The sequence below is a fragment of the Salvia hispanica genome, unplaced genomic scaffold (assembly GCF_023119035.1).
Source record: "Salvia hispanica cultivar TCC Black 2014 unplaced genomic scaffold, UniMelb_Shisp_WGS_1.0 HiC_scaffold_895, whole genome shotgun sequence".
NCBI lineage: Eukaryota > Viridiplantae > Streptophyta > Magnoliopsida > Lamiales > Lamiaceae > Salvia > Salvia hispanica.
In genome coordinates, this window is record NW_025952682.1 from 18,285 (window position 1) to 44,703 (window position 26,419).

The window sequence follows — 26,419 nt, forward strand, 5'->3', positions numbered from 1 at the left end:
GTGTTGAGATCCCAAACCGGGGAAAATTCCTAAGGGAAAAAAAAGTATGTTCTAGACTTGTTGGGGAAACCGGCCTCCTTTAAGCAAGTCCCAAAGCCCCAATGATTCCCAATCATGGATTGAAAATAGGGAAGGAGCCCATCTTGCAGACAAAAGGGGAGGGACCAACGACTTGTCGGAAAAAATCATCTATCTCTCACATACCAGACCCGACATTGATATGCCGATGGGCCCGGGGTCGGTTCTGACCCACCCGAAGCCAATCCAAAATGGAGGCCGCACCGAGGATCGTGCGATACTTGAAAGGCACCGTAGGCTATGGTATATTCCTAGCAAAGAGAGAAGACTTTGGGGATTGGGTGGATATACCGATGACCGGGGAAATAATCCGGTGGATAGAAAATCTACTGGGGGGCTACTTTACTTTTGTCGGAGGTAACCTGGTTACTTGGAGGAGTAAGAAACAAAAAGTTGTAGCTCTATCTAGCCGAGGCTGAGTTCCGAGGAATGAAAAGTGGACTCACAAAAAACTTATGGCTAAGGAGATTGCTCACGAAAATTGGCTTCCCACCTTTCCGAAAAAACCAACTGCTTGGACAATAAGGCGACCATTAAAATCTCGAAAAATCCAAGATAAAAACGCAAACAAGAAGCATGTGGAAGTGTATCGGAACTTCATCAAAGAGAAACTGGAAGGGGTAATTATTGAATTCCCTTTTGTCCGTTCCCAAAAACAACTTGCGAATTTTTGACCAAAGCAAGCTCATCCAAAGGTCTTCAAAGAAATATTGGGAAAATTAAGCATTGGGGATACGCATTGCTCAACTTGAGGGGGAAAATTTTCAAAGCATATCAAATGGAGAGAAGATTGAGAGAATAATGGGAGAATAATTGATTGATTATTGTCCTAGAATAAAAATTGGGTTTCAAAAATTTACCCTGTTTTCCATAAAACCTATCTTCACACCTATATAATAAGGTGTTGGGAAACACATTGTAAAACACAACACAAAGAAATACAAACACAGTTTTTTACTCCTTTTAGCTTTTCAATATGCACGGTACTATGAACTCCCCCTCTCGATTACCATCTTTAAGACTAATTACCTATCTCATTTTAAATTTTTGGGTTTTCAATGAAGATGGTCTAAGACTTTTGGGGGAATGGAGTTCGTAACCCCCCCGGGGATTTTATGTTGCATCTAAGGAAAATAAATAAACCAAAAAATTCAAGTACAAATAAAAGTTCCCAATACATAAAAAACGCTATTTCATACTATCATCAATAGTTACAATGAAGAACCATACGGTTACCCCAACATAAGCAACATCCAAACAAAGAGTGAATCTCAATCAATTGATCGCCTGGGGTTTTGGGGAAGAGGGGGCGAAGTTCGGCCAAAAGGGTTTTTCCCCCGACCACCGTATGCAGTCACGGTGAATTTGGAGACCACCGACCAGACACAGCATATGGCAAGAGAGGAAGAGAGTCGATCACTTCAAAGGCAGAGATCTCAACAATAACCCCTTTATCTGCTCGAGTGTTGCTTCGTTTTAAGAGCACGGGTCCTAGTCACGGTTTAAATGAAATACGACAACTTAAATAAATTGGGACAAATGGAATAATAAATAATTTTGACATGAAGGGTGAAAGAAAGTTAAGTAGTATAGAAGACCTTGAGATGAATGGAAGTTATTTGGAACTTATGAAATGCGTAGAAATATTAGATCGCTGGTGAGACCCTCTCCTCGAACCTCGTTCTTGAAGCTCTCCACTGTTTCCTTGTTACCCCGAAAACTTACAGAAGTCGAAGGCTCTCATTATCAAGCTCCTCTTGCTCTACCAATGTTCTCATTGCGGAAATGCTCGAAGATGCGCTGCAAAATCTCAAATAAATATGTTTGAGCGTTGCTATTCTCCATGCCTGAAGGGAGCTCAATCAATTTACACAGATCTTCTAGATAAAGTTGTTCGAGAACTGGAAAATGGGAATTGTCAGCATTCCAACAAACTAAATCACCACAACCATAAATATACAAGGCTTTCAAGTGACAGAATTTTCCCTCAACAGGGGTCCAGACAGATCCAATGACTGAATTTTGTAGCAATGTAAGGTTTTCAAGATGGGGCAACGATCCAACCATCGTATTCAACTCTTCCCAATCAACACCACAACCACTTAAACGCAGCACCCAATAGAACTTGGGAAAGTGAGGCTCGTAGCGAAGTCACGCCACTTGGAATTGCCTTCGAACTTCAATAATAGGTTTTGCAGCTGATGGAAGCAGACAAGATTGTGGGGACAGTAATACCAACTTACTTCACCACAATAGGATAACTCTAGTTCTCTCACATTGGGGATTCTCTTGCAAACCTCTTCACTAAGCCTTAAATTCTCCACTTTCAAAAGTATGTATAGATTTTTCATAACCATGCGATTTGCTTCATCCACAGGAAGAGGATCAATGAGACAAATCATGTCGACCTCAATGTGCCTAAGCTGTACCATCTCCCAAATCCCATAAGGTGCAATTACTTTTGATTGATTTGGTACATAAATTGTTAATATTTGCAGATTCCAAAGCAATGATATCGACGAGGAAGATAAAAAAGAATCTGTGGGGATATAAACAAGATCCAGATTAAGATACCCAAGTTAACGGGAAAAATAGACTCACATATGAATGTGTAAAACGTTACTCAACGTTCTCAACAATTTCAAGTCATTCAGCTTGTTTATCCCGTAACGACCACCGTTGATACAAAAGGACAGGGGCATCCGGGGTTTATTGTTTCATGATTCACCTCTCCATTGATTAAAACCCGACGCCCCTAGTTATCCCTTTCGGGAGTTTCAAACACTGATAAAAACTCCTCTTTCTTGGCACAGTAGGCACAATTCTTTACTAGATCATGTACTTTAAATGTATATATGTCCCCCTTATAGTCCGAGCTATCCACTAATATGAGATTTCTCATATAAAGCCCCTAAATAACCCACTGCAACATCTTCCAATATGCGATTATCAATATGTTCATAAACCTTTAGCAACCCAAAGTTAAAGAATATCTTGAACGTAAATTTTTTCATCTTCTGGAAATGCCCCAAAGGGTAGAAAACATGGCTTTAGATGAGCAGGAAATTCTATAACTCAAAGATCCCAAATTCAAGCATTGGTCATCAATCTGTGAAATACAAAATTGATTGTGCCACATTCTCCCAGTAGGCTAGAGCCGTTGGAGACTTCCTGAGATGACCTCCAACAACAATAATTGCTGGGGGAAGTCCTTTGCACCGTGCAATATCTTTTTTCAGTCTCCTCCAACTCAGGAGGGCAACCTTGCTTTTTTGCAAATGCATTTTGACAAAATAGATGCCAACTATTGCCCTCACCCAAAAAACCCATTGCAACACAATAACCCCGGTGATTGATTTCGCTTTCCCTAGTAGTCACAAAACTCGGTTTCCCATTGTTTGTACCCGGGAAAAAATGATTTCAATTCATATCATACCAAGCTTTGAGGTTCCACATATCATCTAGAACAATCAAATACCTTACCCCAATAAACTCTTGTAAAACCCTTTTCCCGCATCTCATAAACAGTTCCACTAGTGGACCCTTTCCACACAAGACAAGAGTTGTGCCAAAATTTTGTGATTGCTATAACCTTGAGATATTGTTGCCCAAAGACAAACATCAAAGTGTTGCACGACACATGGATGTTGAAATGCTTTTAAGGCAAGTGTAGTCTTCCCAAATTTCCCCCCCCATGCCTTGGATGGGGTACTCACTCAAGGGACCTCTGATGAGCAGATGGGGAAAGTAAGATATCTCAAACCACCATGGAAGAGGTGAGAAGAGGCGTTGATTTTGTGGATGATGATGATGAAATTTGTGGAAGGTCAACAATCCACTTTGCGAACTCACGATTGATGCCTTTCTCCTCATGTAGTCCATTCCTTGGGTTGCTTTCGCAGATCCAGCGGGAAAACGAGATGATCGCTTTTTCCACAACGGATCTGATGCACCATAGTGCTTGATCACATCTTTTTTCCCCTTGAGCTGCGCATGCAACGATTCTAAAGCTTCTGGTTTCTTTCTGGCACCATGGGAATTGCGTAGCTTTTCATGAAATCGATGGAACGAGACAATATCCCAAGGGGTTCAAACTGTTCGACCCCCAAATAAGGGGGGGATTGGGATAAGGCGGGGGATTATTTTGAAGAGAAACAGAGCCAAAACCTGCCATCGATGGATCTCTGATTTGTTTCTGGTATTTTTTTTAGAGAAAATGGAGAATGAGAAGCTTGTTTATTTGATGTATTATAAAATGACCTCAACATGGCTTGTCCAGCAAATAGTCATCTAACACAGCTGCCGGTGTGAGTTTAGAAAATTTTTGAGGAAGAAAAAAACGTTCTACTTCTTTTATTTTTAACTGTATTATTAATGAAATGTGCAAAAATGTGTGGGCCTATTATTATGTAAATTGGCCCTTGAGTAACAGGTTTATTTTGTTAAATAAATAAGGTTAGTCATAGGGGGGCACGGATACCCCCCAAAATGTCATACCACAACCGTATCGCAAATTGCTGAATGAGAAAATGCCATACCCAGTGGCGGATCCAGGTGGGGCGGTTGGGTGGGACCCCACCACTCAGCCCCCCGGGGGCCTGGGGTGCCGCGAAACTCCTTTGACATCCAACCCCACGGCGTTCACGTCTCCGAGCAGACAGAAATAAAGGAAGTGAGCCAGGGCGAACTCCGGAATTGGCGGGGCATCAAGGTGGAGACGGTAGATGTCGAGAATGGAGAAATGTTGAAATTCAGAAATGGCTTTCAGTTTTTTTTTGCCGAAAGAGAGAAAAAAATGGGTTTGGCGGGTGAGGAGAGAGAAGGGGGGTTATCATTATTATTTTTTTTTCACATTTGATTATCTTAATTAATTCTTTTTTTGATATGGGGGGGATTTGATTTATATTGATTTGTTTTTTGATTATTTAATTAATTCATCAACGATGATGTACTTTATAAATTTAAAAGGTTAGAGATCTTGAATTATGTACCCCTCTAATTGTAAAAAGGCCTTTTGTTTTTTTTTTTTTTTGTATTAATTGTTAGAAGTCCATTAAATGTATATTCTCATTTAATAATTTTAATTAATGTTAAGTATTTTTTTATATATCACTAAATAAACTTATCTAATATAAACACATAAGTACTTATATGAAGTAAATATTTTTGATTTCTTCAATTTCAGTTTTTTAATTTAAAATTTATCCTTATTATTCATATTCAAATTTTTTTTAAATTTTTTTAAAAAATTTTAAATGTTACAAAATATACTCATTTCACCCATCTTTTTCCCGTATTTTTTTTTTTTTGGATGTCCCCAAAATGTAAGTCTCTTTTCATTTGTAAAATATTACTAATTCTCCTTCTCTTTTTTTTTATCCAGAATTTTTTGGGGCCCGCCTTTTTGCTCGATACCCTTTCCTAGATCACGTCCCTAGAACTTTCCCTTTTTCTCCGAAAGGGGGAGGTTCCGCCTTTTGAGTTTTGCCATGGTTTTAGCACGATTAGCTCTTACTTTTCTTGATCTCTCCTTCCACTCGATTCTTCTTCCTGGCTACCTCTCAGTTGGTGATCACGGAGTGGTTCCTTCCGGTCTTCCCTTCCCAATGGGGTGAATTCTTCCCCTTTTTCTGGCGCTCCCGCCCAATTGGAGATAGAGGATGTGTTGTCGGCTTCCTCACCACACCAGATGGCCTCTTCAGTCAGCCGAAGCTCATTGTATTCCTCCTCTATGATTTCCTTTGATGCATTATCTTTAGGAGGTGTGGTTGGCGACTTCCCTCATCTGCTTCCATCTCCTTAGTTTCATTTTCTTCAGGTAGTGCCTCTGACTTCACTTCAGCTTCAGCTGGTTCTTCTCTTCAGCTCTCTTCACTCCTTTATTCACCTCTGCACCCCCATTCACCCAGATCCGACTCTGTTTTCTTTCACCTCTTTGATCTTTCGGCTAACAGAGTCACTTGTTTGATCATTTTGTCCATGTGGGACTGCTGCTCCTCTAAGTGTGTTGCATCTCCCTAATCATTTCGGCTTCGATTTCATGCAACTCCGCACGTCCTGTTGGGATGCAGTCATCTTCTCAGTCCCCCCCGCTACAAAGTTGCATTATGTTTCCCCCTCGGATGTTGGTTTAAACTCTGCTGAGGTTGAGGTTGGTGATGAGGTTGAGGTTGGACAAGTTTGGTCTAGGTAGGATTGGTTGTATAAAGGATGAGGGTTGGAGAAGTCAGGTTGGTATGTAGGTGGGTAGGATTCATAACTTTGATATCTAGAGTAGGGTTGGTAGCTTGGATCTTCCATTGACCATGTGGGTGTTTGGGTAGAGATTGGGTATGATTCTATAGGCTTGGAAACTCCGATGCTCCTGTGCTGTTCCATTCCCCCCCGTATGAATTTTCCCCGTTGATACACACCTGCTTGGCTTTTAGGGCTCCAGCTCTCATTTGTGTTCCAGGAATTCTCGACTCTGGAGGTGGTTAACCTGCTCAGCTGGAAGTGGGCTTGACTAGGGATGGTTGGGCGTTGGCGGGACTGCATCATTGATTGGAGGGCTTCTTCCAGCTTGTCAATTTCGGTTCTCCATTATATTGTCCTTGTCGTTTGTGGGAGTACTCTTTTCCTGCAATGAGGGCCTTTCTGCATCCCTTTTACTCCCCCGGCAGTTAACAACTTCTTTAGGACACTCTTGCCCGACTCAGTTTCAATTTGTAGAAGCTTCCTCCACTTGATGAGTTCAACAAGTCCTTGCTCTTAGCATCCATTCCATCATAAAATTTGGAGTATACCTCCACTTCCGGGTTAATTCTATTTGTCTTCTAGGATACAATAGCCATTCCAAATTAAAACAGGACTTTATTTAGCTTCCCGGTTTGGAAAAGACGATGAGGATCATCCGTTTTCCTAATGAAACGCATCGATTCATGCGTTTTAAGGTAAACGATGACCGTCGTGTCTTTTTATTTTAATTTTTTTATTGAAAGACGCATGACCCTCATGCGTTTGGAAAGACACATAAGGGTCATGCGTCTCTATTTTGAACATAAATCGCGATAGCAGTGGGAATATCATTGCGAAAGATGAAGAAAAAAAGGCCGCATTTTGAGCCAATTTCCGCGATTTCGTTAATTTTGCCGGCATTTCTTCCATCTTGTCGTTATATTTAGGTAAGTTTATCTCTTTCTCTTAATTATTGAATAATATTGTTAGATTAGGTTGGTTTTCCCTTATTTATTAAATTAGGGTTTATAGGAAAAAATTGTCCTAATTTTTGTATTTGTTATATTTTCTTATGAAATCATGCAAATATTTGTGAGTTTGTATTGGGGTGGTAAAATAGTTCAACTTCCACACTTTGTATTGGGGTGGTAAAATAGTTCAACTTCCCCCTTGGGAAATTTTTATGATCCGGCTTGGGGAGAGGCTCCATTATTTTGGGAAAAAAGTGTTTTTTTCGAATTAGTTGTAATGATATGTGGTGCAATGAGAATAGATATGAATCAACAGTCATTCAAATATCATGGAACATTGTCTAGTTTTTTATCCACTATGAGTTATATATGTCTTAAAATTTTTCCCGATAAAAGTGTGGAGTTTATTTTCCACGATGCTCAAAATTCTACTCGTTGTTTGAATTGTTTGTTGAGTATAGTGAAAAGGGCGAAATCACACAAGTTGTTGATTATGGCGTTGTTGTTGTGGTATTGGATCATGGCGGGGCTTGAACAGTGACTCGATCTTGATATGAGTGTTGGGGGAAAATCTTTTTAATGTTGGTGTTGGAATAAATAACGACTTAGATGTTCCGAGATACCCTTGATGATAATACTGCATTGTACAGATAATGATGAACCATTGTTCCCCTTAACCCTCGGGGCAAATGCCGGTTAAGTGATGATTCTTTTTGGTGATTTTCCAGTGGATAGTATTTTGAAAACCCCGTTGTGCAAGGTGAAAAACCCTTTTTCCCAAAATACTTTCCCCAAAGGGGGATGAAATTCTTCCTGACTTCCCAAAGGGGTTCTTAAAAGGTCTGATGAAGTTGGTAATGCCGGCAACATGTTTGGGATGAGGGGCCCCTTTCCCCGGTTGGTATGGGAACAAAATTTGACCCCCAGTTGCTGTAAAGGGCAAATTTATATTGTGGGTTTTTTGGCATCAAAGAAAATTTTAAAGGTGGTTGGGGAAAAAGTTAAGAAGGTGGCATCCGTACCCAAATTTAAACGGGAACGACGAGAAGATGGGATAGCTTTATCGGGCGGGGCCGACCCCCAAAAAAGGGTGAATAGTTTTGGGGGGGGAATTTTGTTACAAAAAAGGGCTCATGATGATCTTTGGGAAATTGGAAATGGGTAAGACGGCATACTTGTGAAGGTCATGTAGAAAAAAAGGACATGCTAACTTTTCGGCGATGATTGTTTTCTTTATCGACATCAAATACGAAGATGTTTCTTTAAAGGGGCCTCAAACATAAAAACCTATATTCATGAAAGATTCAATGTGGTGATGGTTACAAGAAGGCATGGTATGCCGGAAAAAGGCTTTAGAAAATTTCTTTGGTGGATGGGGGGAATCATTGAGACATTTCCCAAGCTACATGCTTGAATTTCGATCAGAGAACCCGGGGCCAAAATTTTGTTTTTTTGGAAGCACAACGGGGTTTGGGTACGGATGAAAAAAGGTGTTGGATTATGTTTTTGGGCATTTGGAGCTGCTATACATGCTTTTGGCCCCAACCGGTTTTTAAAAATTTGGGCCCACGACTACCCCCAAGGAAGTTTAAAGGAAATTACTTGTTGCTTGTGGTGTTGATTTTAACAAAAAATGCTTACCTATTGCATATTTTTGTTGTTGATGAAAGCGGGCGGGTTGGACAGGGTTTTCTTGAAACATGAAGAATTCATGTGGTAAATCCCGAGAGGAAGGTGTTCACCATATGGATAGCATAAAAATTTTTAAAAGGTATGGATTGATGAAGGGAAAAAGGGAACCGAAATTTTACCCTGAAATTTTTTTTGCCCATGTGGGGAAAAAATATCATGCGAAGTGAAAAGGGTTTCCAAAGGGAAAAGCATGGTGGGGGCATTGGGTGCTACAACCCCAAGAGCGTAAATAAAAGAGAAAGGGGGCGTCCTTTTGCATGGGGGAAACCCACGATGTGATCGGTTGAATAGGCCCGAAAAAAAAAATTTTCTCTTTTTTGATGATGGACTTAGAGGGGGGGGTTACCTCAACATACATGTCAGTGCTACAACAATTTTTTGGGGGTGTAAAAAATTTTCCCAATTAGAGCTTTGATTGACCCAATTTTTGGAAAACGGTGAAATGGTGGGCACAAAAAAAAACAAAAAATACGGCCCCGAAGGTGGTTTAAACACCCTTGAGGACAAACTTTTGGGGAAAATGTTCAAGGGGGCAAAAACATCACTTTTTGTATTTGGGCCGGGGATTGGACTTTCCCAAAATTCGAAGTCGGGCATGGTTAGAAGATGGGAACCCAAAGGGAAACAATGTACGAGAAGGTGCGGTTTGAAGATTCTAAGTGCACTTGTGGGAAGTGGGGGGGCGTGGAAATTTCCCTTTTGCTCATATGCTTGTGCGGTTTCTAGAGATAAGTTCGCTATGTTTGAGCTCATTCTACAAAAAAACCATAAATCTACATGGGAAAAAAAAGGTATTCTAGTCCTCATCCATGGGATGCACCAAGACACGAAGATTATTGGGCTAAACGGGGGAAATTTGGGCATCCCCCTAAACCATTTTCTTCCCCGGCGTGGGGGGTAGAAAAAAGAGGATACCTAATCAAATGGATTTCGCGAGGAAGATGGCCCAAAGCTCCCCGCCGTTCGGGTTGGGCCCAAAAGGGACACGACCGGAAAAAAATTGCTCGATCGGTCGTGTTATGTAGTTTTAAGGGCCCCATGCACAAGTAAGTTCTTTTAATATTTCTTGCTTTAAGTAGATAATAATGTTGACATAAAAACTACTTTCTTTTCGGGGTCTTGAAGAAATGAAGGTTTATGTTGCTATGTGTGTCACGATGTGTGTATTTATGTATTTGTTTTCTATAATTGTGAACTTTTGTAGACAAATTCAGAAAAAGCTTGGGTCAAAAAAACGCAATGCGTTATTAATTTTTGGGCGTTTTTTTTTTTTGTTTTTTTCCTATAAAAATCATATTAGCATTTCCTTAATTAATATGATTAGCTTATTTCCCCTCATAAAAAAGTATTCAATTAAACTATAACTAATCTCACCATAAACAACTTGATTAAAAATTTCTTTATTTTTAAAATCACGTAATATGATTATTTTTTTTTTTAAAATATTTGGCAAAAATTCATCTTAAAAAAAATAACACCATAAACAATTTTTAAATTTACTCAACTTTATTTTACCCAAATAATAACCCGCAAGTGTCGGTATTGTAGCAAATAGCAAGCAAGAGTTTTACGTATCCCCCCGGGGACAAATTCGTATCAAAACTCGAACAAATGTTGACTACTATCTAAAAAATCGGGGAAATGTTTGGTTTTTTTCTAACACTACGAAAAGCATATAAAACAAATAGAAAAAAAAAAACAATTAAACCCCGAGTGAAAAGATAATATGGAGAAAATTTTTAAAAACTCAAGGATCATTACAATTCCAAATCATCCAATCAAAATTTTCTTACCTTTTTGGGGTCTCTAAATTTAAATTGACCCATTTATAGATTAAACCCCTCCCAGGGTGAGAAACACATGGAATTAAGTCTTAGGATTGAAGTCCCCCAATGTGAAACCCCCAACTCCCAAAAGCTCAAATTAAAGGGCAAAAACCTCCTCAAAAAATCAACTTCCCCCGGTTTTTTTGCATTAAGGTGTGAACTATTCTTTTTCCCGTTAATTATTTCACCTCCCCGGTTAATCTAATTAATCCTACACAATCAAATGGTGATCAAGCAATTGAAAGAATGAACCCGAATAAACAAATAACTACAAGAGCAAGGTAAGGGAAAAAAAATCAATTGGATAAAAAAACCAAATTTGGCCCTTCACCAAAAAATTCTACAAGTAATGTTTAAATACTCATATTCATGGAAGAAAACAAGTCTAAACTAAGGAAAACAATAGAAAACATGATACGGAGTACAATTGGCGGAGGAATTGAAGCTTGAATCTTCAATCTTCTTCCAAGAGTGCTTGAGAGAGATGGGATGTGTGTTTCACGCGGTAGAGAATCAGTAGAGTTGCCCTAGCTTTCCTTTCTTATTTCCCTTTTAGAAAATCGCGTTTTGGCTTGGAAAATCGCTTAAAATACGTACTCCGGACGGGTACAATTATTGAACTGAAAATCACCCGTCGGGACTCTTCGCGTTCTCTCGGAATCGCAGGCCAAATTGCGCCACCGGCCGGGTAATTTGTTGTACTGTAAAATCACCCGGTCGGGTGGGTCTTTCCGAACTCTTCAGATTCTCCGAGGTTTTCAATGCCACCCGGCGGGTGGCTTTTCTGCCAAAATCTCACCCGACCGGTGAGACCCTATTTCACCTCCTTTTTACCTATTTTGCCTAAAACACTTATGAAATACGTGAACTCCAAAACATATCGTAATTAGCTAGAAATAGCTACTTTGGGCATAAAAACTCAATAATTATGCACATCAACACACCAATCATGACACTAAAATATGAGTTTGTCATTAATCACGTAACAAAACAACAATATATAATGAAAAACAAGTTCAAGAAAAAACCAATACAAAGTTTAAAAAAAAAAGACAAGTACACAAAATATACTTAACATTACATCATTCCATAAAGAGCTACTTATACGACGATGGTTTGTATTTCGACTGGTTCAATCCCCTTATTCTTCCCGGATGAAAATCTCTTCATCACTTTGCTCACATACTTCCCACCCCGCACGTGATGAACCCTCCGCATGCCGGTCGAGGTTGTACGTGGATGTTCTAACCTCTTCTTCCTCATTTTCCTCTTCTCGGTCATCATTTTCTTCTTCAAATTCATTTTCTTCTTCTCTTCTCTACTCCATCGCTCATTTGGCTTTGGAGTATGGCGACGACTCCAATCAGGCTCAGTTGGCTTGGGGAATAGAGGGACGCCCCCACCGTGATTGCGACTCCGGCTTGGATAGAAAGACCATTGAGGTGGGTCATACTCGGATTCATAGGCTCGTTGCACATAATCGGGATGCCGCTTGCGACATCCTTATTCTGCTTTGTGTTACCGTGCCCACCGGTTCGAGCACCCCCACCTATGACTTCGACGTGGTGGAATGTCTTGTGGTTCAAAAGGCACGACCACATCGGTGTTGGGAAGTTGGGTACTCCATGACATCGGCGTGGTTCGTTGACCGAAGGACATGCCTAGCAATTTCACGAAATCGTCGTATTCTTCGGGTCTATTTCTTGTTCAGAGTCATATGCCAAATCTCCTCGAAAACCCTCAACCCGGATAAAAAAAATCATACAAATATCAATACGTATATAAAAAATGAAAGCATATAATTTAATATCACAAACTTACAAATAATCTCATCGACGAAGCCGACTCGTTCATCCAAGAGTTGTCCGTACCCCAGGCTTGAGTAGGACGTCCACGTAATCCGTTATACCACGTGGCATCTACGGTTGCCGCTAAACCTTTCATACCTCATGTCCCACTCCCCAATGAAGAACTGATGCATCTTTTCCCAATCAGTACCCTTTACCACGCCGATCATTTTTACCCAAATGATCGGCGTTTTTGAGCATCCTATCTGTGGATTGAGGAATCCCCTGGTATCGATTAAATTGTCTGCGCACTCGTCCATCCTCATGCGCCTCGACATACGATCAACATACCAAATAAGTGTCGCACATATAGCACTCATTCACATCATTGCGAGTCGGCAATATGCGATCCACATATGGTGTCCATACAACTGCAAAAAACCATGCTAAATTAACTTCATAATAAACTCATACATTAAGTAATCAAAAAATAAAGTCACCGGCCAGTTTAATCAAGGATATTTGATCACGTAATGCTCCACCGAATATCTAGGAGCATTTCCTATCCGAGTAGTTCCTTTCCACCTATAAATAAAATTGATGTAAAAAAAAACTCAAGATGCATAAACAAATAAATGTTTAAATATATCACCGCGCCACATGGCGTATACGGCTCGTGCACCGGCGCTACTACGAATGACGGCCTCAATGTAGGCATTCTTTCCCACGCCCAAAGCTGCAAAAGAATCATAGGCCCGCCCAACTCTTTCCTCTTGTCCATGGAAGCCTCGCACAGATAATGATACAAGTACGATAAAGTCGCACTTCCCCAACTAATATTTATCACATCGTCTTGATCCTCAAATGCATTTAGCCACATGAAAGGAACCTTACACCCAGTAGTGTCCGTAGAATCAGTCCTCCTAACAAGATTAAGGCATGGATACGTGCCCTTTGGATGTAGACATAAGGAGGTAGGTCATCACCCAAAGGTATCCTTGTTTGGTTGATCGAGGGGTCATCGATACCGCCTTGCTTTGTCTCCGATGTCAGATCGGGTATCCATCCCAACAAATCTCGGCACTTCTGGGCCAATCAGTATATCTCGTATGATGGTCATGGCCTGCTGAAAACACGACGTCCGCTCTCAAGCCCCACGGACTTGCACATCTTTTAGGGTGACTCGTCGCCTCTCCAACCTAGATGGAAAGTATGTGTCTCCGGCCTCCAACGCTCAATCAAAGCGTTATAAGCTCGTTGTCGACCTTCATCGACTTCCCACATTCGATCACGCCTCCAAAACCAAACATGTTAAGCCAATGCCTCACATTGGCATGAATATCCATATCCCATGTCTTACTTTCCGTCCGATCGAACTTTGAAAATATGTGATGTGCCTTCCGTTAGTAGTTTATTTGATATGTGTTTTTTTCTCAAGATATAGAATCATGATCTTCGAGTCCATATAACAATTACCCTCTAAAACTTGAAGTTGCCATCTAATCCTACAAGATTTTCACAAAACAATAATTATAAACAAAAAATTCACAAAACAATAATTACAAACAAATAATTCACAAAATAATAACTACAAGATATCATTCTAGTGTGCTTGTTTAATACGCTTGCTCCAATAATAGACAAACTTTAGTAGAACGTTTATCTCATACTATGCAACGAAGGCATAATGGTTAGGGGCCTAATGATGGTTAGGGGCATATCCCACAAATAAATTAAGAATTCACCCAATTTAACAACCCAATGTAAGATGAATTTCTCACATTAATTTTTTAATTTCGTCCAAAATTGGAGACAAAAGACTTAACAAAAATCTCAAGATTCAACATCATTCTTCACTAATTCGATGAATTTCACAACTTCCATAATTGGATAAATTTTACAAACATATAGAATCAATTGCTTGCATATCATCAACAAAAACCCGTTACAATTAACAAATAGCAAATCATCGGACTAATTGAACAATTTCATCAAAAACCCTAATTTACAAATCACCTAAAACCAAAACAAAAAAGCCAATAACCAACCAATAAGTGAAGAATGTTGAAGGATTGAAGAAAACTTACCGAAATAAAACGAAAAATTGGAAGAAGTCGCCGGAAATAGCACGAAATCGCCAAGAATCGCTTGCCATTTTTTCCACAGCGTACGTTCAGCGTCGAGTTACGTATATGCGTCTAAATTCAAATTAAAGACGCATGTGCGTTATGCGTCTTACCTATAGACGCATAAGCGTCATGCGTCTTTTAAAAAAATTTAAAAAATTGGTAAACGCATAATTCTTATGCGTCTTTAGTTAAAACGCGTAATCGATGCGTTTCATTAAAGAAAGATGCATGACGGACATGCGTTTCTCCCAAGCGGAAGCTAAAAACGCGTATTAAGATGGAATGAGCAATGTATCCTAGAACAAAAATAGAATTAATCCCACTTCGCGGGTTGTGATTCGGACAATCCAGAAGCTCGATATCTGTCCCAATATTTGCCCAAGCTCTCACCATACCCTTGGGTGGCCTCCCTGATTTTCCTTCATCATGTAGTTGTGATTGATGCTGGAATGTAGTGGTTCGGAACTCCATTTTGAATTATGCCCGGTGTTGATGCTGTTGGGCTCCAAACCTCTAAACCATGCATCGCCGGTCTTCGAGAGAGGTGGATGACTCTCGGCTTGAGATCTTCCTCACTTGACCCTCTGGCCTCTTACGCACTCTGCAAATTTTATCAAACTCACGAAGAAATTTAATCGGGTCCCGCTCGGTCCCCAGAAGGTAAGTAAGATGGTAAGCACTTGGGTCCATGTACATAGCTCTCTGCCGCTTTTTCATGGATATGGCGAGATAGTGGTGTGGGCATAGATCGAACATATCTTCGGATCTTCCATCTGTGCACCCTCCATTGTGGTTTCTTCTTGTGTCTCCTCTTGGTCGGGTGGCTATCACTTCCGTGAGTTCACCAAGGTGGTGTACTCACTCTCTCCGCAGGCCCCGAGTCGAGTTGTTGGTGGAGTGGGAAGTGATTCCTATCGGGCATCTTGTGGCTCCACTCCTTCTTACGCTTTGCCTCTCGACTCGGTGCCTTGGCTGGGTAAACAAAAGAAACAAAAGTTTATTTTATAAAATTTAAACTAAAACTTCTTCCTAAAACTTGAGAGCGCTCTGCACATCTAAATGTCTTTTGGCATTGGCGTCCTTAGGCTAGCACCGGAATGAAAGTTGATCGAGTCCTCATAGACAAGGTTGTTGATCTTTCCGCTGCACTGAGCTATACCAAAAACGGCAAACGAAACTAGAAACAAAACAAAGAAGACATTAAAAATATTTACACCCAGGTATCTCACAACAAGTTACCCCTTGCGCCATCATCCCCGCAGCGATGCCATTTTGAACGTCGCCCTTTCCGATGTGATCAGGCCCCGAGTCGAGTTGTTGGTGGAGTGGGAAGTGATTCCTCTGGGCATCTTATGGCTCCACCCTTACCTCTTTGCCTCTCGACTCGGTGCCTTCGACGGGTAAACAAAAGAAACAAAAAGTTTATTTATAAAATTTAAACTAAAACTTCTTCCTAAAACTTGAGACGCTCTGCCCATCTAAATGTCTTTTGGCATTGGCAGGTCCTTGAGGCTAGCACCGAGAATGAAAGTTGATGAGTCCTCATAGACAAGGTTGTTGATCTTCTCTGCTGCTTTGAGCTATATCAAAAAGCGCAAACGAAACTAAGAAACAAAGAAGACATTAAAAATATTTACACCCAAGGTATCTCACAACAAGTTACCCCTTGCCATCATCCCGACAGCGATGCCATTTTGAGCGTCGCCCTTTCCGACGTGATCAAGCCAGCCTATTCCGCCTATTTCATCTACAAAATGCGGGTGAGTGGATCCGTAGAGGTTTGGGCTGATCAAGCGAGTGGCTCGACTTGAGCGAAAGGAAATGAGAGGTTGGAAGGGAAGCAACGTCAAAAACCTTAACCCACTAATCTAATAACTAGTATAGGGAAGTAAGGATCGATCTCACGAGAGATGAAGCGGTTTGAATTGTTTGTGTGATACGGCTTGGGGCTTGGTTGCTACCACGCTTTACTTTAGGGGTTGGGTTAAGTATCTCGAGTGCGGAAAAGAAAAGAACTAACTAAATTGGGCAACTAAACTACCTAATGGATCAACTCAGAAAACATTACTATAAAAAGGAAACAGCATAATCGGGTTTGTCAAACCCCCAAAACGATACGAAAAGCAAATTAACTTTAACGAATCATCTTCCTCAATTGATCGGTACGAGAAAACGAGCGCACAATGTCGAAAAGCTGAAGAAGACGAAACACTACAAAACACATAAAACTTAAAATTACTTCTACGATCTAAGCTACGACAACGTAAAAACAAGAACCACGGCTAAAGCATGCGAAACGAAAAGAAAGCACGTAGATCTAAAAGGAAAACGAGGACTGAAACAGAAAACAATAGATCTAAGCTAAGACTCAAAAGAAAACATAAAACAGAAAACAGATCTAAGCATTAAAACATAAAACAAGCACGAAGCTAAGGAAACGACACAAAAACTTCAAATTAAACTAAAACAAAACAGGAACAAGCGTCGATTACATAAGCGGAAATTGTTTCATCACCCCTTCTCAAAGTGGAATTACAAAATAGAACTTGTACGCAAAAGCAAGGAAAACGAGCTAACTACCAGTACTCTAAACGGAACCAGTGGGTGCGAGATATTTGAAAGCTTGGAAATGAAGAGAACCTTGATTTCGGTTGGAAGAGAGCTAGAAATCCTACCTACTCTAAAGAGAACCCACCTAAACTACTACAAGAAAAATACGGGGGAACTCCTTCTTGGGCCGCAAGGCTCCTTTATATAGGGAGGCGTAGGCTCGATCCCTAGGTACCACCCCCTAAAGTGACGTTTTCGTCTCTTCACACTCTGGGGAGCGGAGTTCAGACTCACTCTTCGCACTTTCGTCCCATAAAAGATAACACACTTTCCTTTTTAGTTTATCCCACAAAGATGTCACATTTCTTTAAAAGTTCTCTCTCTCACACGACCCAAAAATTATATTTTCTCTCCATTTAACACACAAAACAAAACCCTCCTAAAATCCCGTGTCATTTTCAAAGTATGCCAACTTCTTCCGGGATGGAGAGGAGTACAAGGTTGGCTAGCTCCTCAGTTGGAATGTGACTTGATCAGCTCAAGATCCGTCTTTCTTCTTTTTCCGAACTTTTGCTTTCGCCCTTGAATTGGATGTGATCTTTCGTTTTCTCGGCGAAATCTACACAATATCCGGCTCAAAAAGTGGTCGTTAGCTTGCCGAATTCAAGTAAGGGGCCAGCTTATAAAACACATACATGAAACGGAATTCTACCGTTATGTGTTGTAGGCCTTGTACGATTTCTTGGCAGCCTCCATCAATCTTGGTGGGGCTTTTTCTTCATCACTACCATCACTATCCTTCTTTCACTCGTATCCCATAGCCCTTGCATCAAGACGGCCTTCATCTTTAGCCTCCACATGCCTGCCAAAGTCATTCTTACGTTGAATTTCTCCACCTCGAACTGCTTGTGACATTTCTCGAATAGATGATGAGCAATGGTCAAGATCAGCTTAGAAACGTGGCTCGTGAAATAGGAGACATCTTGGTGGCGGTGAGAGGCAAGGTCACTGCCGCAGCATATAGGAAGAGGGGCAAGAGAGTCGGTCGCAAAGTCACTTCATCTTCAAAGTTCAAGGGGGCTTAGATCTCAAATGCAACTCCTTCATGTGCACCAACTTCATTCATTGTCCTTTGCTAATCTTCCATGCTCTATGGCCACCATAATATTACTTAGATTGAAGAGCACCGGTCCTATGCACATCCCAAAATCAAAATACGACTCAAATAACATGAGACGAATGGAGTAATTAATAATTTTATAATTGAACTAAAACACAATAAATTTGAAATGAAGGTTAAAAGAAAGTTGAGTTAGTAGAAGACCTTGAGATGCAAGGAGCAGATGACGGAAGTTATTAGAACTGATGAGATGCAGAGAAAGATTAGTACTGCTGGTGAGACCCCTTCTTCAACATCGTTCTTGAAGCTCTCCATCGCTTCCGCCACCCCGAAAATGTATAGTAAGCTCGAAGGCTCTCATTACCAAGCTCCTCTTGCTCCGCCAATGTTCTCATTATGGAAATGCTCAAGATAAGCTGAAAAAATTCTTAACTCAATATCTTCAAGCGTTGCTATTTCTCCTATGCCTGATGGGGAACTCAATCAATTTACACAAATCTTCTAGAAGAAGTTCTTGGAGAACTGGAAAATGGGAGTTGTCAGCATTCCAACAAACTAAATCACAACTACCATCAATATCTAAGTATTTCAAGTGACCGAATTTGCCCTCAACAGAGGTCCAATCAGATCCAATGACTGAATTTCGTAGCAATGAAAGCTTTACAAGATGGGGCAATGATCCAACCATCATTGCCAACTCATCCCAGTCTACACCACAACCAATTAAACACAGTGCCCGGAGAGAACTTGGGAAAAGTGAGGCTCAGCAAACTCACGCCACTTGGAATCACCGCGATCGAACTCCAATGCTAGGTTTTGCAGTTGAAGGAAGCAGCCAAGATTGTGGGGACAGTAATACCAACTTACTTCATCACAATAGGATAATCCAGAAGTTCTCTGACATTGGGGATTCTCTTGCAAACCTCTTCACTGAGCCTGAAAATTCTCCACTGCGAAAAGGGTGTATAGATTTCTCATAACCACGCGATTTGTTTATCCACGGGAAGAGGATCAATGAGACAAATCGTGTCAACCTGGATATCCCTAAGCTGCATCATCTCCCATATCTCATAGGGTGCAACCACTTTTGATTGATTTGGTAAAATAATTGTTAATATTTGTAGATTCCAAAGCAATGATATCGATTTCAGGAAGATAATAAAGAAACCGAAGCAGGGATATAAACAAGATTGACATTTAGATACCCGCAGTTAACTTGCTGGAAAATCGACTCACTTATGAATGTCGTAAAAAACTGCTACTCACTGTTCTCAACATTTCTCAAGTCATTCAGATTGTTTATACCGTAACGACCTCCGTTGCATATCAGACAACGGACTGGGGCATCCGTGTGGCTGACTCATGATTCACCACTCCATTGATTAAAACCCGACGCTCCCTAGTTATGGCTCCTGAAGTTTCAAACACTGATAAAACTCCTCTTCTTGGCAGTCAGTAGGCACAATTCTCTTACTAGATCATGTACTTTAAATGTATATATGTCTCCTTTATAGTCCGAACTATCCACTAATATGAGATTTCTCATATGAAGATCCCGTAAATAATACGCTGCATCATCTTCCAATCTGGTATCATGAAAATGTTGTATAAATCCTTCACATCCAAAGCTTAATAACATCCTGCGCATTAATCTGTTCATCTTCTGAAATGATCCAAGGAGTAGGAAACATGTCTTCGATCAGCAGGCAAGTATCTATAACTCAAAGATAATACATTCAAGCATTGCTCATTGCTATCTGTAGAATGCAAAATTGATTGTGCAACATTCTCCCAGTAGACTAGAGTCATTGGGGACTTCCTGAGAATCCCTCCAACAACAACAATTGCTAGGGGAAGTCCTTTGCATCGCAACTATCATCTTTGCAGTCTTCTCCAACTCAGGAGGGAAACATCCTTGCTGCTCTGCAAATGCATTTTTGACAAAATAGATGCTAAATCTATTTTCCTCATCCAAAAACCCATTGCAACACAATAACCGCCCAAGTGATTGGCTACATTCGCATTCCTAGTTGTCACAACAACTCGGCTTCCATTGTTTGTATCCGGAAACAATGATTTCACATTCATATCATCCCAGGCTTTGAGGTTCCACATATCATCTAGAACAATCAAATACTCTTAGGCCCGAATAAACTCTTTGTATATAACCTTTCTCGCATCTCATCAACAGTTCCACTAGTGGTTCGTTTTAGACAAGACAAGGAGTTGTGACAAGATTTTAGAATGCTATAATCTTGAGATATTGTAGCCCAAAGGCAAACATCAAAGTGTAGCACGATATATGGATGTTTAAATGCATTTATGGCAAGAGTAGTTCTACCAATTCCCCATGCCTTGGATGGGGATCACTGTCGACTCAAGGGACCTCTGGTGAGCAGATGTAGAAGTTGAAGTAAGATATCATCAAATCCGACCATGGATGAGGTGAGAAGAGGTGTTGACTTTGTGGATGATGATGAATTTGTGGACGGCTCCAACAATCCACTTTATAACTTGGTGATTAATGCCTTTCTCCTCATGTATTCCATTCCTTGGGTTGCTTTATGCAGATCCAGCAGGAAACGAGATGATCGCCTTTCCACGACGGATCTGATGCACTCACATGTGCTTCGATCACATCTTCTGCCACTTGAGCTGTGACGCTGCAATTCGAGATTCTAAAGCTTCTGCCGTTTCTCTTCTGGCACCATGGGAATTGTCGTAGCTTTTCATGAAATCGATCAGGGAACTAGACAATATCCCGCAAAAGGGATTCAAACTGTTCGACCTCAAAGGCATAGTTAAAGTGATTGTGGATAAGGCGGAGATTATTTTGAAGAGAAACTAGAGCTGCGAAAGCTGCTGCCATCGATGGATCTGGTTTTTTTTTTTTTGAGAGAAGATGGAGAATGAGAAGCTCAATATTTGATGAGATTATAAAATGACTCAACATGACTTGTCCAGCAAATAGTCATCTAACACAGCTGCCGGTGGTGAGTTTAGAAATTATTTTTGAGGAAGAAAACAACGTTCTACTTCTTTATTTTTAACTGTATTATTAATGAAATGTGCCAAAATGTGTGGGCCTATTATTAGAGTAAATTGGCCCTTTGACGTAATAAGTTTATTAGTTAAATAAATAAGATTATCATAGATTACGAAAAAGAAAAAATATGCTTACAGATTCTATATTTTATTAACTATATTCTAATTCAATTTTATTTAATTTATTATTACTTTTAGAAAATTATTGATAAAAGATTATTTATAAAAGTATTTAAATATATCTCTAAAATAAATATTTAAGTCAGATGATAAAATTACTTCATTGTATTGCCGCCGTCCAGCAATAATGGTCTCTTTTGCAAGTCTTTCATTTGGAGTTTTATTTCACATTCATATTAAAACTAACATGCAAAAACTTTGACCCACATTTCAATAATTTTACCAACTCACATTTTTTTAAACTCATACTCCCTCCGTCCCACAAATATCGTCCCATTTTTCTATTTCCGTCCGTCCCATAAAGTTTGTCTCATTTTACTTTTTACCATTTTTGTTAGTAGACCTCTATATTCCATTAACTCATTCCTACTCACACTATAAAACTAATATATAAAAGTAGGACCCACGTTCTACTCACTTTTTCAACTCACTTTTCATACATTTCTTAAAACCTTACGGATCAAAGTTTTTGACTATCTTTGTAGGACGGAGGGAAAGTAATAAAGAGGGTCTCGTACCGTCAACAAGGGAGCAATATATTCTAAAATAATATTTAAATATTATATTTAGTACTCCCTTCTTCCTCCTCCGTAGCCGAATCGTATTTTTTTTTGGATTGTCTCAATCAGAAATGGCCATTTTCTTTTTTCTCTGACTCTCTACTAAAATATTTTTTCTTAAATCTCGGTCAGTTAAAACGATTCAACACAAAGAGACGAAGAGGGTATTAATATTGTACTTGATCCTACGATTTTTTTCCCGGATCCGTGGTCGAGTGGGAGAAAACCTAGTAGTATACAACACCATGTTTAATTTGAGGAATAATAATAAAGTTGGGCCTCATAAAAGTCCATCATTGTCTCTAATGGGTCATTACACCAGTGTTTTTTAAGCCCAACAATGTTCGTTGCAAATTACAAGTATTTCTAACTAGTAGGAGAAGAATGTAGATTTTTTTTCCTTGAAGAAGAAGAATGTAGATTGAGTATAAAATTGTGGAATAAAAAAAATTCAGATAACTTTGATCAGAATAGTAACGGAAATTAAATGAAGACATAATCAGAATCTTGATCTATCAACAACGGAAAAAGTAAATTGTTTTAACAGAACCCTCACCAGATCTAAGAATTGATGAAAATTAATAAATAATGATACAATACAATTAATTTTATTAGTCCAAAGAATTATTTTATAGACCAATAAAAGTTTGCCAAATTAATAAAAAAGTGAAATGTCAGCCTACCGGAACCCGTATATGACCCAATACGGGAAGGATCCTCCTACAGTACACAGCAGGGGCTGTGCTTCAAACACAGCACTTTAGAATAAAACGCAGGTATAAGCCTCTTTATCCTTTTTCTTTTTCCTTTCTTTATTTAATTGTATGTGCCCTGCACAGCAGGGATTCACTTTCACCCATTGTCTGACGTACGATTTTCTGATATTCAGTAGGGCAACCCTAGATTTCTATGAAGGCATGTGGTACCAAACCACTCAATGAAATACACTAGAATAGAATTAGTTTTAAAGTTATTTGGCTTTTGAATTTTTGGGTTATATTAGTATCATATATTTAATTTTTACGTATATTGGGTACCTATTCAATAGGGCAACCCTAAATTGCAATGAAGGCACGCAGTGCCAAACCACGCATGAAATACATACAAACTAGAAATAATTTTTAAGTTATTTGGCTTTTGTATTTCTTAAGTTATATTTGTATCATATATTTAATTTTTATGTATAAATATGTGTACGTGCTCATTGGGTCCTATTCTAATGCTTATAGCATCCTAATCCAAAATCAAGACTAAATCTCCACCCTTGGATTTTAAAATGAGTGGATGAGATTAAAGCTCACAAATCTCAATAAATAGTAGACAAAATATCAACAAAAGGGTAATATCGTCATTATATTATCATATGATAATTTTCGTGGGAGTTTTTTTATATCAACATTGTGTATTACAAATATCAACAATATGACATTAGGATATCAACACAAGGAAAAGAAAATATCAACACATTTTTATTTAGATTGGACATGCATAATATTGAGATTTTGCCTACAATATATTGAGATTTTTTGTTGCATTTGTTGATAAAAGCTGCTTATCAACATGTACGAAAATTGAAATATAATTTATCAAATTTCATCACCCGAACATCGTCGGAACATATGCAATTGAGATCTCGTTGGAATCCTTATTAAATTATCTTTAATTTGATATATTTTTTTGCGAAAAAATAATTTAAATTGAGAGAGTTACGTAAATTTAATGATTTGAGATGATTTTGAGGAGAGAGAAAGTAGTTAGTTATAATTACTACATATAGTATTTGACATTAATACCCTTTTAATTTAATTAATAATTATTTAAATTTAAAATATATTACACTTCGCATTATATCAACCACAAGATCTTCTAATCTAATGGTCAAAAATTGGTCTCAATTTTGAACTGCTAATTAGTTAGCAATTGATCACCTCCATGTGCTTATTAATAGTATTATAAAATTTGTTATTTATTTCTATTCAAAAAATTCTCACTTGGATGCATAAAAATAATTACTACTACTGTTACTACTCCTTGTTAGCAACAAACATATGGAAAAAGGCTATTTCATTGATAGTCAGTAATTACACATGACTATCCATACATCTTAACATAGGCTGACATTCAAACTAAGAGAGAATCACAATCACTTAATCGCCGGAGCTTTACAGAGGGGGCAGAAGTTCTCGCCGCAGACGAGCCATCGCCGTATGCAGTCGGGATGAAATTCGTGGCTGCAATCCAATGTAGTCACCGATCCACGGTACATATCGTCTAGACATATGCAACAAACTTCTTCTTCATCTTGATCCGTATCGTCGCAGCGACGTGTCTTGAAACAGGAGAGAATGTCGTCTTGGGGCGAATCCACATGGCCGTCAGATTGAGGCGACCAGAGCCTGACCACGACGTCGTAGCCTTGAAAGTGCAAGACCTTAAGAGTAAATCCATCATGCGCCGCTGCTTCATCCCAACCGTACATCATCGTCGCGTACTCCTCTAACTCCTCTGCGCTCACTGGCCAACGTAAAATCGCTACCGGCTCAACCTCAAGAGTATATGTCTGTTCCATCGCCATTGGTTTTGGTATGAAATTTGATAGAGAAAGAGAAACTATGAAAGAGAAGCTTTAGGGTTTTGAGAAGTGTGACGAATGACGTGAGCTTTGAAGATATATATAAGTTGCTTTAGCTCAAATTAATATTTTAGGAAAAATATCTGATTTTGTGTTTTATTATGGAAATTTTAATTATTGAGACTCGCATGGAATTAAAGTAACTTTTGTTATTATAAATGAAATTGAATTTTGATGAGACATCCCAATATGGAAGGCGTGCTCAGGTACTCTCCGCCTCTCCTATTGTAACGTACTCCCTCCGTTCCATTGAAGATGATCCATTTTCCTTTTTGGTTTGTCCCAACCAATATGACCTATTACTTAAAATGAAACATCTTTATCTCTACTTTATTCCTCTCTCTCTTACTTTACTTTCTCCTCTTAATACACAAGATATAAGTGCATAAAATCCCGTGCCGCCCAAGGAAGGAGTCATCTTCCTTGGGACGAATGGAGTACTTTTTTCGTCCTAATTTATTCAGTAATTCTTCTCATTTGGATCGTCCCAACTCGATAGATTGATTTTACTTTAACAGTATAAAATACTCCATCCGTCCCTTATAATTTGTCACACCCATGATGTGGGAGATATAGACTAGCCTGTTCGGCGAGAGAGAGCCCATTAGTCTATATACCTCACACCAGTTATTCTCACAACCGATGTGGTATTGAGTCCGTAATAATTTGACCGGACATGAGTTTTAAGAAATATACTAGAAATTGGGTTGAAAAAATAGGTAGCACGTGGATCCTACTTTTATATATAGGTTTTATAATAAAATGTAGTAAGTGATAATGAATTAGTGGAATGTGAGGTCCAATAAAAAAAAGTAAATAAAAGTTAAATGTGATAAATTTTCAGGGACCGACAGATATAGAAATAAGTGACAAATTTTTTATTACAGAGGTACGAATGGAGTAGTTACAAACTTCAGGATTAATCTTTCATTATCACAATTGGAATAGCTTTATTACGTTAAGAGTTAGGAGGAATGGAGTGTGTAACAGCCCAATTATTCTATGTTGGATCTCTGGAGATTAAGTAGACGAAAAATGTAGTTGGGCCTCGTGAAAATCCATCGCTATTCCTAAAGGCTCATTGGAACACCTTACCAATGTTTTTAACCCCAATACAAAAGAGATTGAATTTTCATAGACTACTAATTTTAGATGAATATTAATGTTAAGTATAATTATTTTATAAATCCTAGAGATATAAAATCCAAATTTTTAGGGAATACTAATCTTTCAAAGTTGATTATATGTCTCCAACTAATAATAGTAACAATAATAACTACTCCATAATTTTAGGAAGTATTATTATTATTATGATCCATAATTTTCAAATGAAAAAAATGTCATTAAAATCATAACTTTATTAGAATTTTAATCGTATGGGACAATTGAGAAAGGAAAATAAGGATACGATCTAATTCGCTAAGATAATCGGAAATTAACAAAAACTTATGATTTAGATGATAATTTTCTCATTTTAGAATTATATTAAAATTCTTTCAACAAATTATTAGTTGTCAACATAATACATAATAATGGTAACAAAGAAATAAAGGGTTTAATTAAAGAATTAGTATTAATAAATAGATCAAAAAGGTCTACCATGCAAGTAGTAGTACATAAAAGCGATATTTCA

General features: G+C 38.9%; 1 protein-coding gene across 1 annotated transcript; it reads right to left on the minus strand.

The window, feature by feature from the left end:
* Window positions 1-24,297: 24,297 nt before the first annotated feature.
* Window positions 24,298-24,729, minus strand: LOC125200299 (probable E3 ubiquitin-protein ligase RHG1A). The gene has a single exon (XM_048097973.1). It carries the CDS (start codon window positions 24,727-24,729, stop codon window positions 24,298-24,300), a length of 432 nt encoding a protein of 143 aa, XP_047953930.1.
* Window positions 24,730-26,419: the final 1,690 nt, after the last annotated feature.

What these genes read in the sequence shown, in the direction of transcription:
- LOC125200299 (XM_048097973.1), bottom strand. Translation starts at nt 24,729, where the DNA reads ATGGCGATGGAACAGACATATACTCTTGAGGTTGAGCCGGTAGCGATT.